Raw genomic sequence first — 15,870 nt, 5'->3', positions numbered from 1 at the left:
GGCCTTGTACTAACTTTGGCAATCTGTTCTAATCTTCCATTTCCTTCTCATTCTCTGGCTCGTTCTGTCATGTCTAGCTTGTTCTCTCTTCAACCTCTCTTTCTATAAAAATGCCTGCTCTCTCCCTCATTCTCTCTGCTACTCCGTTACGTAGTTTTTCTTTCCTCTCTTTCCTCATGGGAGTTGGGCATGTCCTATTCTATCAAATCTTTCTTTGACTAGCCACTTTTTCTGCCACTCAGTTAGACATCACTTTCAAACATGGGTGCTTCCTTCTATAAACTGATTCTACCTTCATTGTTTGGGATTAAAGGCATTTACCACCACACCTGGACCTAAGCTTTTCTTTACCTGAAATTTGCTCTATACCAGGCTGGTCCTCAGAGCTGCTTGCCTCTGTCTCCTGGGATTAAAGGTATATCTCTATTGCAACCAGATCATACAGACCTAGAAGATCTCTGGATGTGATCTCCTGCCAGAGCAGCTATGTTCTGAATTAAAATTCCTCTTCATAGTATAAACTATTTTAAATATTTTTCTTTTAGTTATGTGTAGGCACCTGTGTGCACATGAATGTTTGGTGAAGGTACTTTCGGGAACCAGCTGCATCGGATCCTCTGGAACTGAAATTCCAGACACTTGTGAGCTTCCAGATGTGGGAGCTGTGAACCAGCAGAGTAGCAAGTGCTCTTAACTGCTGAGCCATTTCTCCAGACCCTAAGATTTTTTCCTCTGTGTTTGTGTATTATGAATTTGTGATCATAAAAGAACAGTTAAGGAAAACAATAGAAAGTTGGAATTTGGGACTACAGACATGTGAAAGAAATGTCTCAAATATGAGCAAAGACTGCTTCAGTTCAAAACTAATAATAATAACGCTGCTTTTCTTTTTCTCTCCAGTGTTGCCTCAGAGCCAAGAAAACTTTATGAAATGCCAAAATGTCCCAAGTCAGAAAAAATTGAGGATGCTTTGTTATGGGAATGCCCAGTGGTGAGACTTCCTTCTAGAGCATTGGTTTTTAAAGCTTCCCCCCGTCCAACACCTAAATGTTTGTTTGTTTTTTTTTACATTTCATTTAAAAAAAAATTCATATGCTCTGTTGTTCCCTCTCCCCATTTCAGTGCCTTCTATGTTCCTTTATATACATGCCTCAAGTTCATGACCTTCTTGATTAGTGTGTATACCCACACACAAAGTGTATAAATAGAACCTTTCAAGTCCGTTTACTGTTGCTCATATGCATATGTGCTTAGGGCCGACTTTGGGTTGGATAACCTGTCAGGAGGCTATCCTTACAGGGACTGATTTTCCCTCTCTTAGCAGCCATTAGCTGCCCGTAGCTCTTCATTTAAGGGCAAGGCTTTGTTAGATTTACCCATTCATGTTGGGGGGTCAGCTAGTGTTGTCATTGTGCAGGTCTTGTTCAGGCAGCAGCATTGTTGAGATTTCATGGGTGCAACTTTCTCTCATATATAGAAATCAACCTCACAGCAGATGTGCTGGTCATCTGGCTTTTGCATCCTTTCTGCCCCCTCTTCCATGATGTTCTTTGAAAAGCATTTTAGCTTAAAAGAACTAGTCATTGTTAATGTGTTACTTAAAGGATAAAATTTAAAAATGGTTATGATTCCCGAATCTTTAGAAAAAACAAGAAGGGAATTTATTTTTTCAGTGTCATTACAAAGTTATCTTTAAAAACCTCATTATTCCAGGCTGGTAAGATAGCTCAGCAGGTTATGTGCTTGCTGCCAAGCCTGAGGAGCTGAGTTCAATCACCAGGACCCACATACAGAAAGAGAACTGAGTTCCTAAAGGTGTCTGTCTGCTGACCACTTTTTGCACTCAAACGTGTGTGTGCGCACACATAATATGTATTTTTTTTACTCAGTATTTGGAATTTATATATTTTGAACAGGCTCATGCCTGAGCCTAGGTTAGCTTAAGACTTTGTCTGTAGCTGAGGATGAGCTTGGACCTTGGACGCTACCACCCCTGAGTGCTGGGATTATGGGCATGCACCGCTATATTCAGTTTATTACGAAAATTTTTAAATTAGAAACAATTTTATAAAGTTTTGTAAAGTTAGAAACTGATTAAAAGTTTTATAACAAGGTGAGGTAGTTTATAATCTCTTAGTGTTTGAGATCATTATATGCCTATACTAAATTATTGTGAGCAAATACTATGTATATCTTTGAAAGTAGGTTCTTTTTTATTTTAGATTTATTTATTCATTCATTCATATTGTGTCTATGAGTGCTCTATCTACATGTACGCCTGCATGCCAGAAGAGGGCACCAGATCTCATTATAGATGGTTGTGAGCCACCATGTGGTTGCTGGGAATTGAACTCAGGACTTCTAGAAGAACAGCCAGTGCTCTTAACCACGGAGCCATCTCTCCAGCCCTGAAAGTAGAGTCTTATAAAATTCCACCTATGATTGTAGCTAAGAAAATAATAGTATAAAAATTAAAACTACAGTAGCAAAAATCATCCTGTCGTATACCTCTCAGGACACTGTTTCCTTTGGATGTCAGCATTCAGATTACCAGAGAAGCTAGGAGGAATTAGTCTGGGGTCAAACAAACAGGGAAGATGGAAAGTTCCAAAGATTAAACAAGGGTATTTGTAAATTTCCTCCTCTGTCTTTAGTACTACTGCTTCTAATAATGCTAGCGGGCACAGTAATCGTCAACCATCTTAGCAAGCTTTTTCCTCACAGCCCATCTCTGAGGGACAGTTCTTTCTTTTTTAAAGCAGCATCATTTCTAAGAAATCCTCCTAGGAAGCACTGCATAACAATGTCTGTGGGCCTGACTGCCCACTCTTTAAGAAAAGAGAACTCCTGGTCTGTAACCAAAAGTACTGTTTAAGCCATGAGCAGCAATATTCTGAATTGAATGTTAAATTTTTTCCAGGATGTTTTTTCCATAAAGCTGTAATTTTTTAAAAACTGTCACCCCACTATAATTACACTTTTCATAGAAGCTTCCTTTTTAAAAGAAAGTTAGAAGCCTGTTTTCAGACTCTTTAATTGAAAGCTGTAAATAATTGTGCCTTAAGCAATTTAAAGCCTTTTAATCTATTTTCTTGAGGGGGGATTAGAGAGATGATAGGTTTCTTAATTGAGTAAGTTTGACTATACCGATTCAGACACCTAAAATATAGAGCAGTCCTGGAAAAATAAAGTTAACCTCATTTCTACTCTCATTCCATAAACATTTAAATAGTTTTGTGTTTATTTGTGGTGACACAGATTTTTTTTTTTATGAAGAACTCAGAGGAATGCTGTATTAATATATAAATGCAAAAGTACTTTAAAATTAGTACTCTGTTTTGTGTCTGAGATAATATATGAAATGCCACTTTTGGTTTAAGAAATTTGTTGAAATCTAGAGTATGTACTTGCTTCAAATGTCTCTTTAATGGACTAAATAGGAATAGATACAGCTTGCAGATGTACATGAAATGTTGCATGAGTTATTGCGGTAGAAAAGCATTCGTGTTATTGCCTGTGAATTAAGATAAATAGTTAACACATTTAAAAATTACAGCGTCAGGCAGGATGCAGGAGGATCAGTTCAGTTAGTTTGCGCTACGTAGGGTCTGCCTGAGAAACAACAAAAATAAACAAGGCCAAGCAAACTAAAAGCAAATGGTGGTTTCCCTGGAATTTGAGAGGGAAGACAGCTCTGGTAGCTTATGCAGAGGCCACGGCCTCTTCTCTCCTGTTTGTGTTTTACCTATATTTTAACTTTCCAATTCGTAACTTCTCAAAAATCAACATGTTCGCTCCTCTTTCCCTTCTGCAGTAGACCTGTGCCAGTGAGATGGCTCAGTGGTTAAAGGCACTTGCCTCCCAGTGACGCAAGCAAGACAACCTTGTTTGAGACCCAGAGCCTACATAAAGGCAGGAGGAGAGCTGAGCCTGGGGCCGTGTACCTTTAATCTCCGTACTCGGGCAGAGGCAAGCAGATCTGAGCAGTAGGCCATCTTGGTCTGCATAGGTAGTTCCAGGCCAGTCAGGACTACATGGCGAAACCCTGTCTACACAAACAAGTAGAAAGGAAAAACTGAGTCCACCTCTTCCTGTGGCCTCCACATGTACACTGCGGCCTGTGCACCCTTATGTACACAATGATAATGATGATAAGTTAAGCATTAAAAAGTAAATAATGATTAAAATGGTTAAAGTAACAAGCCATAGTCTTGTCTTTCCTTGCCTTCTTCATTTGCACAGTTAATATTTCTTTGGTTTACTTATTTGACGAGGTATCTAGTTGGTTTCTTTGGACATACAGTACTACAGATTGTTCACAGCCAAGTGGTTTGGTTTTACACCTTTTTTTTTTTTTTTTTAGGGAGAAATACTTCCTGACCCATCAGACTATAAGTCCTCACTCATAGCGCTGACTGCTCATAATTGGCTGCTTCGCATATCAGCAACTACAGGGGAAATCCTGGAGAAAATATATCTTGCTTCCTATTGCAAGTTCAGGTATCAGCTGTGAAGTTATTATTTAAAACTTTGTAAAAATTTGAGACCTGTGGGGCCCAGATACAGTTCTGCCCTGTGTCCCCAGTTTTCCCCGTGTGTCTTATGACTCCAGTTTGTATAAACTATTCTTTTTATTCCCTCACTTTGCTCTATTTGGAGATCGGAGGCTAGGAACCTGCGTTGTTTATCTTTGTATTCCTAATAATTAGCCTATACACAAGAGTTAGAGGTAGGAGGCTGAGGGGTTCTCCGTTATGGAACAATCCAAGAAGTGCAATTTTAACTACTCGTTTATACTTAGATGTAAATTTTAGAATGAATGTGAGTATGAAGCTTATAAAAGTAATATTTTTTATAAGTTCCATTTTAAGTTGAAAATGGGCACGCTTTTAACTGGAGCACTCAGGAGTCAGAGGCAGGCAGATCTCTGAGTTCGAGGCCAGCTTGGTCTGCAGAGTAAGTTTCAGGACAGCCAAGACTACACAGAGAAACCTATCTTGAAAAACCAAAATAAGTAAAGAAATAAAAATAAATTGGATATGGTTTGTGCGTGTGTGTGTGTGTGTGTGTGTGTATGTGTGTATGTGTGTATGTATGTATGTATGTGCGCGCAGAGTGATTGCCACGTGTGCCCAGTGCCCATGGAGGTCAGAGGAGGGCTTCGGATCTCCTGTTGCTGAAGTTATGGATGGTGTGAGCCGCCACATGGGTGCTGGGAGCTGAGCCTGGGTCATCTACACCAGCAACAAGTGCTTTTAACCACTGAACCATCCCAACGTCCTCCTCAAAAAACAAGCTGGCATGGCAGTGGATGCTTGTAGTCCTCCAGCACTTAGAAGGCGGGGCCAGGAAGATGAGGCTTCCAAAGTTATCCTCGGTGATATCGCAAGTTCAAGGCCAGCCTGGCCTACATGAGGCTTGTTTCAAAAAGCCAAAACAATTTTTTTTTTTTTTTACTAGAAAAGAGCTATTTAAGACTCTAGAAGAATTAAAATTTAAGTGGAGACGTATCATATAAGGATCTAGAGGAAATTTCTAAATTTCTAATTTCTATTTGTTTTAAAATTGATTATTTTCTTTTTGTAATTTGTTACCAAAAGAAAAATAAGAAAAGAAAAAAACCACGCCAAACATGGTAGTTTATGCCTATCGTCTTAGCACTGGAGATCAACAGTAGGACAGCGGGGTCAAGGTCAACCTAGGCTGCCCAAAGAGTGCTAGGCCAGATTTTATCTCAAAAATGCAAAATAAGCAAATAAAATATAAGCGACTAAAGTACAATGTTTTGATTTTGAGGACAGGGAACGGATCCAAAACTTGTGATTCCTGTCTGTTCCTTCCAAAGGTACTTGAGCTGGGACACGCCTCAGGAGGTCATCGCAGTCAAGTCTGCTCAGAACAAAAGCTCGGCGGCGGCTCGCCAGGTCTGCAGCACCGAGCGGTGTATCCTCGGGACCCGCACGCTTGGGAAAGCTAATGGCCTTTGGTCTCAGGAGAGGGCCGTGTACCTTTGAAGCAGACTATCAGTTGGGCTTCTCTCTATTTTATATGTGTTTATTTTGGGGTCCTGAGAATTGAACCCGCTTGCCCGTCGGCGCTGTAGTGCTGAGCCACACCCCTCAGGCATGGCGGTGCAAGCCCTTAAACCCAGCACTTGCAGCAACGGAAGGGAGGATCTCTGGCCAGCCAGGGCTGCATAGTGAGACCCTGTTCAAAAAAAAAAAAAGCATCACCCAGAATTCACTAGACTTTATAAAGCCAAGAACTACCTATCAGGAAACTTATTTCTGTTGGTAAGGAACTACTTAGAAAATATTTATTGAGCTGTTTTTATAAAATACGGATTTTTTTTTTTCCTCATAGAAGTTTTTGTTTATCTCAGGACAGGACATATAAAAACCATTATAATAAGAACCAACAATTTTCTGTTTGCTTTTGGCAGGCTCTGTATTTGAGTTCCTCCTTGTGTTTAATGTAAAACATAGCCTTAACATTTTTACTGTAACATTGACTGTCAGGTAATTAGAATTCTGGGGTGCCTGGTTGTTTGGGACATTTACGTTTTGCTTTTGGTTTTTGAGACAGTCTCACTGTGTGGCCTAGTCTATCTTTAAAGTGAGATTCTCCTGCCTCAGCCTGCCAAATGCTGAGATTGCAAGTGTGTGCAACTCTTCCTGACTTAGGAACCTTTTAACAAATTAAATGGTTCCTCTCTTACCTTATTTAAATAACCACGTCAAGGAGAAGTTCCCTTATCTACTCCAGCTCAGTCCTTCTCCCTCTGCTTTGGGTTCGTCTCTTATCTGCCTTCTCTGTTTTTGCTCTGAGCCAAACAAGCTATTAGTTAAACTATATTAAACAGTTGTTAAGTTACACTTGCTTGCCTGTACATGTGGGGCTTGGGGCACAGGTAGAAAACAGAGGACAGCTTGCAGAAATGGGTTCTCTTCTACCCTTTGGGTTCCAGGGATCAAACACCTCACCACTGCACCATTTCACCAGACCTAAACTTACTTTGAATGATGATTATTTACAAATATGTCCTTTCTGGTCCAGTCATATTAAAAGCATAACCACCTACTTTTATTGGGGATCTTTTTGGCCTTTTCCTCATTCGATTAAGGTAGCCAGCCCAAGAAAGGGTTACTGTTTATTATTGCTTTCTTTTTACACTCTCATTCTGTTGCTCTCTTCTTAAAATTTATAAAAGTAAAAGACTAACAAAGTAACGCACCATTCCATAAGAATTCTACAAGTGTCTGGTCTAATGTGCTTCCCAAAGAATTCTAGTCTGGCTGCACGGTACTGTGCATTACGGTTTTTATTTGTCACCTGATAATGTTGTTAAATGTTGTAAGCATTTCTGCATTCAAGACTGTTCCCACGATCTCTAGCCAACAAGCCGTAGTTCTTGTCAGCATATACAAATTACACCTGCATTTAGGTTTAGGCACATGGATCTAAGCTTAGTAAAAGTCTCTTCTCTTTGCAAGGGCAGGTCTCTGGGGCTTTAATTGTCACAGTCTGGTTTTGGATTTGGTTGGGTTTTTTTTAGCTTTTATTTCCTGTGATTTTGAGTAGTAGTCTTGGTACTCTAACCTTATTTCTGCTCATGCAGAATTTTGCTACACTGAGGCCAACAGCTGAGCCATCCCTAAGTTGGAGATACTCCCTTGAATTCTGTTCTAGAGAAGTAAATAAATTATTTTGCATTTCATAATGGAAATAAATTATTTAGAACTCGGTTTTCAAGATGAAGGAGCTCGCCTCTTCAAGTTGATAAATCATCCGCGCTTTCTCTGACATACCGTCTTGTTTTCAGTACAGCCAGCCCAGCATTAGTCCTTTCAGTGATGTGACCACGGTAACACTGTGGCTTTGGTCAGGCTCAGTCTTGTTAGAGCTCCAGCTCACAGTACAAATGCACAGTATCTTGATGGTGAGAAATGCTTAGCTTCCTTTTATAGAGTTTTGTGTTTGTGTACTTGCTGTGTGTGTTGTGAGGGGCTGGCGGGTTAGTGAACATTTTAAGTATGTTTGCTTCCCTGCTGAAATAACTTAGTCTAAATAGGGGGAATTCATGTAATTTTTGGATAGTTGAATGCTAGGACAGATTATGTTTTTACTAATGAAGGTTATAAGTGTTTCCTGAAATGCTTGGTAGAGCTGCCCATAATTTTATTCTCTCCTTCTAGGCAGGCATTCAGCAGCCTGTTTTGTTGTACCTTGCAGTTTTCCGGGTTCTGCCCTTTTCACTCATAGGGATTCTAGAGATCAACAAAAAGGTAAGAACTAACTTCTTTCCTCCCTCCCTTTTCTTTTTTTTAAAGGCAGTGTCTCATTCTTAAGTCCTGGCTAGCCTGGAACTCACTATGTAGACCAGGCTAGCTCAGAGACCCACCAGCTTCTGCCTCCCAAGTGTTGGAATTAAAGGTGTGCAGCACCACACAGCAACAACTTAATTGCCATATTCGGTTGACGATTGGGTATAATATCTTCATTTATTTATTCGATGTTCTGAGTGAGAATGTTATGTCTATTAACATGCGCTGAACTGTCTCATATCAGAGTGTGAGCATTGACTTGGGAGGACGCATGATCAGCCCTTCATATTCCTGCATGTTTTCATGCCTTTTGGGTGGTTAGTGTCACTAGTGTCAGAAACCTGTGGTCATCAACAAACTGCTGTTTTAGGAAATGATGAAATGCGTAAGGAAGTTTTTTTTTTTTTTCAAAGGGAATATTTCAAAGCTTGTTAAAATGATCATTAAGCTTCAACAAAATGTCTCATTTTAATTACAAGGTACAGGTCTAAAACTTGCTTTATAGTATATAAACAAGACTCGAAGTAGAAGATATAAATTTTCTAACACATGCAGTTTGGGTTTTTATTATGTTCCCATTTATCTTGATTTGTGGAACAAGCTGGAGGAAAGAAAGGCCAAGTTTCAACCGAGTAAAAGAGTTAATCATAGTCTTTTTGAAATTTTTCATTTCATGGAAAGTTATCTTGAACATTCTTCTACAAGTCTTTAAACACTTAAAATATTGTAGGAGACAGATCTGGAGGATGTACTAATATTCACTAGCAAACAAGACAATCTAAACACTTCCTGTTCTGAAAGTTTATACTAAATTGCATGAACTAAATAATATTAGTTATTTATTATTTATTTTATGTGTGCTAGGCACTTTCAAATATTTTAAGACATTGTGACAATGTATTCTATTAGAAGTTGAGAAGCTATTTACTAATTTTAAGATGTTTGAATTACCCAAGTACTTCTTTTCAAAGTGTGGAACCAAGAGTAGGAAATTTAAAAGCTAGGAGCCAACCAACGCAAAACAAACCATAATTTTTTTTTTTAAGAAAATGACTAAAAGCTTAACTTGTAATTTCATTGTTTTCTTTATGTTTGTGGATTAAGTAATTATATGTGTATTACATTCTTCAGCAGGAACAAACACAAAAAGACTGGCAAAGTCAATTATTCTTATGTATCCAGCATTGTCATTTGAGGGATTTGGCTTGGGCTGTTGTAATGCGGATTAAAGCACACCTTTCACTGCTTGTACGAATTGAAAGTCTGCAGGGATGAGCCTATGGGGCAGTCGTGGACTCAAGCTAAGCACCACTGTGGCACATCCTCACTGATTACTCAGTGGATTTTTATTTCCTCTGTACTTTTCACTACTGTCCAAAAAGATATGCTTACCTTGGTTTGTGTTGAATATTAAAATAGGCACATAATCATGTTCTTTCTCAGAGTTGTATAGAAAACCATCACAGATTCAAGAATAGAAATTTTAGGGAGCAATAAGCCAAAGCCTTACTGTAGATAAATATCTGTAGGGGTTTGGTCTTTTGGGTATTTTTTATGAAGTTGAGAAATCAAACCTTATTAGAAATTAAAGAATATTATAGCATTAAAAAAATATGGAGTTGGAGCTGGGCAGTGGTGGTTTGCACGCCTGTAGTACTAGCACTCAGGAGGCAGAGGTAGGTAGATCTCTGAGTTTGGGACCAGCCTGGTCTACAAAGTGAGTCCATGACAGCCAAGGCAACACAGAGAAACCTGTCTCGAAAAAAACAGAAAAACAATATACATGTATGTATATGTGTTTATACATATATATGTGAGAGACAGAGTTAGCAACTAGGGAGCTAAGTTATTAGGTGAGAGTACTTACTGTGCAGTCATGAGAACATGAGCTTGGATCCCCAGCCCCACATTAAGTCCATGCTTGGCTATGTGTACCTGTAACCCCAGCACTGGACAGAACAGGTTACTCCAGGGCTTGGGCAACTAGCCTGGCTGCAAAAGTGGAAAGCTCCAGATTCAGTGAGTGAGGCCCTATCTCGGGGGAATAGAGTGGAGAGGTACAGCAGGACACCCAGTGCCAGCCTCTCTTTCTTCACACATGGGCATGGGCTTACCTGCCTGTACACACATGCATTATACACAGAGCACACACACACACGTGCCATAGGCCATTTCCCTTAAAATGACTTTCCAAGACCCAGTCTTTTTGCCTCTAAGTAGCTATAAATATTTTTCTTTAGGAAGAACATTTTAGTGTAAGTAATGAGTCTCTATTGGATGTACCTGATACATATTCATTTACAATTACATGGCCTCATTGTATACCACTGTTCCAGAAAAGCGGAATTTTTAATTACTGTGTATTGACAAAGCTGTACAGCAAATGGATGTGACATTGAGCCCTGTGTGCAGTGCTTGCACTGATGTGTTTAGCCTGAGGATCCAGTGGCTTACTGCCTGCCTCCAACGACACTCTAGCCTCCAGTTGCTGAATTTAAGGCCTAGTGTGAGGCTGCAGTAATGACTTGGACATGAAGCAAGAAATGCAAACACGCTAAGACGCAGAGGATCAGCCTTCTTCCGGTCCGTCCTCAGGTGATACTGGCCTTTCCCCTTAGGTTTTCGCCAACGTCACAGATGCCACCTTGTCGCATGGAATACTGATTGTGATGTGCAGCTCGGGACTGGTGAGGCTGTACAGCTTCCAGGCCATCATCGAACAGGTAGAGGAGAGCGCAGCTGGGCCTTTTACACTTAGTGCGAGGTTTGAACCAAAGGTGATGGCTGTTTCAACAAGCCGTGTGCTCATACAGTTCCCATTATAAAACCTACCATAGAAACAGGAAATGACACAGTGACCTTTGCAGGAGGGCTGGGAGGGTAAACAGAAAGGTCCTTGACTAAAGACATTTTCTCTGTCATGTACATGGAAATGTTATTTTTTTCTTTGCAGACAGCAAATAAGTAGGTATTAAAGCCATGATTTTTGTTTTGTTTTGCTTTTAGTTCATGCAACAGAAACTTGACTTAGGGTGTGCATGCAGCCAGGGCGGCACTACTGGGACTGTAGGAGAGGCTCCCTTTGGCATTCCTTGTAATGTTAAAATCACAGGTATGGCTGCTACAGGATCTGTTCACCTTAAGAAAGTAAGTGCGCACATAGTTTTACATTGTAAGCATCCATGTTTTCCTCTGACAACATACTGACTCATTTTACTTCCATACATACATACATATACACACACACACACACACACACATATATATCCCTTACTGTAAATAAATGTCAGCAAAATTCTATCCATTCATTGTTCATGGACGTGAAGGCCTGAATATGCTGAGCCTTTCTGATTCTTCATTTCCTTGTCTGGGAAATGATGAATTATACCCATTCCTACCATCTTAGCTTCCTTATAACTTAAGGTTTTAAGTTTTGTTAAATCTACCCATTTCTAAGGAGTGTTTTCCAAGGAAATACTAATACTATGCTAGCTACAAGTAGCAGATCCTAGACTTCAGGAGAATAAACAAAGTTATACACGATTCTATAAGATAGTGTAAAAAAAAAAAAATGCTTTTCTGTGATTAACTAACTCATGGAGCCAGGTGTGCTCACCCAACCCTAAAATCCCAGCACCTGGGAGGTGGAGCCGGGAGGATCAGGAGTTCAAGGATATCCTTGGCTACATAGTGACTTTGAGACCAGCCTGAGCTGTAAAATAATAATGTTCAAGAACATAGTCTGAAATTACTTCCTGCTATAGAATAATCTAATTGAATGGTTTGGGGTTATCTGCCTAAGGAAATCAGCAAACTATACAGGATGCTTGCAGATCTTCCTTGCTCTGTGTGGACAGCAGACCTTTTCGTCTGTTGATCACTGTGGAGAGGCAGCCCTCCATCAGCTCTCAGGCATCCAAGGACAGCTTGATGATTGCAGTCCAGCACAGTAGATATATGCCATTTTCTGGTCTTTTTGTCTCTATTATTAATTCATTAAGGGTCACTACTAATGATAATGAGAAAATTTTATTTCTAACCAATAAACACTATGGTTTTTTAGGTGTAACTCAAAGTTTTTCTAATATAGCCACAATAAAACAAGAATTTTTTTCCTATAACTTACCATTGTATCATCAACAAATAGATTAAGAAATGAAAGATGCAAAAAGGAAAAATAATGTTTTTAGGTGGCAAATAATAATTATATAAACTGTGAAGAGTGCCTAGTATAACCAGTTAAACTATCCATGAAACAAAAAAAAAATTGTTTTTAAAATGTCATTTTGAAGTGAATTAAGCAGTTTTAGGAAAAGCTAGCAATACCTTCGAACCTCAGAAATACCTTCTGTGTTCAGTATAAACTTCCTCACAAAGCGCTGAAAGAATTTTGTCACTGTGTGACAAAGGCCAGAGGATGGTGCTGGGTCCCCTGAAGTTATGAGTACTGGGAACCAAACCTGAGTTTATTATCACATGACACTGGAGTTTATTTTCATAATTTACTGGTACATGCCCTCTGACATTATATTGGGATAGTAATATATTGGGATATTAATATTTTTCTTATTTCTTGAAATATTTCTTATTACTTTATTAAGGGTGTTTTTAAGTGCTTTAAATATATTTGATATATACATATCTTTACCTGTACTTTCTTTTGCCTCAAAATTGTTAGTGGGCTGCTTTTCATGATTTGTTTTTCTCCTGTGTACAGCTTTCAGATGTAAGAGGAGCCTTAACAAAGCACACGCTTCTATTTTAACATGCAACTCTTACATGAGTGATCTGAGAACAGCTTCTTAAAGACAAGTGGCTTCCTAAACGAAAGTCTCAAGGTAGAAGCACAAATCCAGAGGTTACAGATGACCAGTCTATCTACAGCCACCCAAAAAAATTGTGACCATAGCAATGCCTTCTCCTCACAGTAGTTAGAGTGGATTATGGTGTAATTAAAATTGAGATCAAAGAGGAAGAGAGAAAAAAGCACCAACAAAATGTTCTTTGATGTCTGTCCCCAAGAGACTGATTGGATACGTCTATAAAAATTAACTTGTTTGATGATGATGATTCTAGTGGTGATGTCTGCTCTCTAATAAACTCTCCATTGTGCAGACCCGTGCTAATAGGTGGCATTCACTCAGACTAGTGTGACAAGAAGCATAGCTCAGGACAGCTTCTGTAAAGTTTGCTGGTATACATACCTATTAGCCTGTGATATGAAAGCTCTCCCTGCCTTTGAAAGATCAGGGAGTTGACATTGTGGCTAATGCAGTCTTGTTCATAGACCCTCAGTGATGGTAGAGTTTTTATTGTGGATTTGCCTCCCTCGCCCCCAACAGTAAGCACCTTCAGCCTCCGTTTGGTTGTTGTTTTGTCCTGCTCACATGTAGGCCACACATTCCCACCAAAATACATGCCTTGATGTTAGTGTACAGTCTTTGTTTTCTACTTGGTTTCTGTTCTCTTAGCAACAGACCTTTCCTGGCTACGCTTTTGTTCCCTGGAACATAGTAATTTGTCGTTATGGAACTTTGTAAAGTATGTGTATGTACCAAGAAGGGTTGGACCTAGCTAATGAATGGTACAAGTCCGCCCCAAATGAGAAGCTAGTAAATTTCTCTTGCTCATCTTTGCAGACTCGCCGCCTCCGCTCTTTGAGGTTTCGTCCCTGGAGAATGCATTTCAGATCGGAGGCCATCCTTGGCACTACATCATCACACCTAACAAGAAGCAGCAGAAAGGAGTCTTCCACATCTGCGCCCTCAAAGACAATTCCTTGGTGCTTCATGAGTGCTCAACTTTTTATATTAGAAATCTTTATTCTCTGCTTCTCTAATAGCTTTATAGGTCCAGGATTGCCTTTTTGTTAATTTGAGGGTTTGTTAGTTTTTATTATTATTACTATTTAAGATTTATTTATTATGTAGACAGTGTTCTGCCTGCATATCAGATCTTATTATGGATGGTTGTGAGCCACCATGTGGTTGCTGGGGACCTTGAACTCGGGACCTTTGGAAGGACAGCCAGTGCTCTTAACCTCTGAGCCATCTTTCCAGCCCCCAGTTTTTATTATTTATTTACTCAGATAAGGTCTCCATGTAGCAGTGACTGACCTGGAACTCACAGAAATCCTCACGTTGCTACCCCAGTGCTGGGATTAAAGGCATACACCACACTTAGCGTTGGTGAACAATTTAAAATACAAAGAACATAGGAAATAGTGTTTTGTCACAGGAATTTTAAAATACACCTGTCTGAAAGGTCTTAGAGCACCAAGGATTCTCATTCAATTCTTCCCTCCCTGTCCCCCTCCCTCCCTTCCAGCTGCTCATGTAGCTCAGGCTGACCTCACGCTCACTCTATAGGCCTTTCACACCTGATACTCCGTCTTTGCCTCCCACTCGCTGTGACTGTAGTTGTGTCTCTCCATACGTGGTGAAGGGTTTTGTTGTAGGATTCTCACGGAAAATGTCTGTCAGATGCCACTGTGGGAACTGTTGCTAGATTAGGCTCAGGCTGCCTCTGAAACGGCTGTGGAATGTGTTGTTGATTTTGAAGAGAGCAGAACCAGATGGAGTTCTGGAGCTCACAGGCTTGGCGCTGAGATGGTGCATTGTCAAGGGTTTCCTCAAGTTGCTTCTGGCGCCACAGAAAAAAATGGCTCATGGCAAAACAGTAAAAGTTCTACCCATTAAAGTCATCTTAATTTTCTTTCAAAATATGATTTTTTTTTTCATTAATGTTTTTCCATATAGTCATTTGTTGAGGTCTAGCATGGCCAGACATGCATTTTCTTCCTTCAGGTTGCTTATCTTTCCCAAAGATTCTTTCCCTGTTTAGCGTCACTGCGCCTGCCTGGAGAACGCCTTTACCCACTGCCCCATGCTGTGGGCCTCATCTGTGCTTGCGTTCATTCCTGAAACCTCTTGTGATGTCAGATCGATTCCTTTCATGAGGTAGATGTAGTTCATTCCTCACCTTGCCTTCCAGGGCCCTAGCACTGTCACTCACTATGGACTCCAGTAGCACTTAATGTGACAGGTCACCTTTCACCTTGTTGAAGGTTTGCGTGTTCTTGGATCCTGTTATCTTCTCCCACTGATGTCATGGGTCACTGTGTCTAGTGTCTTCTAGTTTACTTCTGTAAGAAAAGTTCTTCATCTTCTCACTTCTTGGTCACATGTAACAGTTCCTGTTGCCCTCCCCCCCACCTGCAGCGAAACCCTTTTTTCTAACATTTTACAAAGGTTTTCTAGGGGCTCTTTCCCTGCCGTCACACACCCTGGTTTGCCTGCTCACCTCCCAACCAGGACTTTGTTCAGCCACCAGCCGCTGTGACTCTCTGTTCCGCCCGATTTTGCATCCAGTCCAACCTTGCGCAGTGTGTGTCCTCTCCTCTCAGCACATGTCCCTCCTGGATGTGAGCCGACTCTGAGTGCTCTTTCCTAAATTAGTGGCCTTTAGTCACACACCACATAGTCTCCATAGCAGTTACACGGCTGGTCCGGCCTATCTTTCAGCACATTTGTGAATAACTGCCAAA

General features: G+C 40.2%; 1 protein-coding gene across 4 annotated transcripts in view; it reads left to right on the top strand.

Moving 5' to 3' along the window:
- The window catches only part of Dcaf17 (DDB1 and CUL4 associated factor 17), a 31,655-nt gene that overhangs the window by 4,192 nt on the left and 11,593 nt on the right, over window positions 1-15,870 (top strand). For 3 of the 4 annotated variants that reach the window (XM_060390472.1, XM_060390471.1, XM_060390473.1), the window contains exons 3-10: window positions 901-991; window positions 4,364-4,500; window positions 5,846-5,924; window positions 7,619-7,693; window positions 8,196-8,285; window positions 10,943-11,047; window positions 11,331-11,436; window positions 13,964-14,106. In XM_060390472.1, the coding sequence (XP_060246455.1) occupies window positions 901-991; window positions 4,364-4,500; window positions 5,846-5,924; window positions 7,619-7,693; window positions 8,196-8,285; window positions 10,943-11,047; window positions 11,331-11,436; window positions 13,964-14,106 (826 nt within the window). The remainder of the gene's footprint in view (window positions 1-900; window positions 992-4,363; window positions 4,501-5,845; window positions 5,925-7,618; window positions 7,694-8,195; window positions 8,286-10,942; window positions 11,048-11,330; window positions 11,437-13,963; window positions 14,107-15,870) is intronic. The other variant, XM_021639232.2, reaches the window with a different exon arrangement.

This window comes from Meriones unguiculatus, chromosome 8, assembly GCF_030254825.1.
Source record: "Meriones unguiculatus strain TT.TT164.6M chromosome 8, Bangor_MerUng_6.1, whole genome shotgun sequence".
NCBI classification, from domain to species: Eukaryota; Metazoa; Chordata; class Mammalia; order Rodentia; family Muridae; genus Meriones; species Meriones unguiculatus.
The sequence above is the reverse complement of the archived record's forward strand: the minus strand, read 5'-3'. Positions and strand labels throughout refer to the sequence as shown.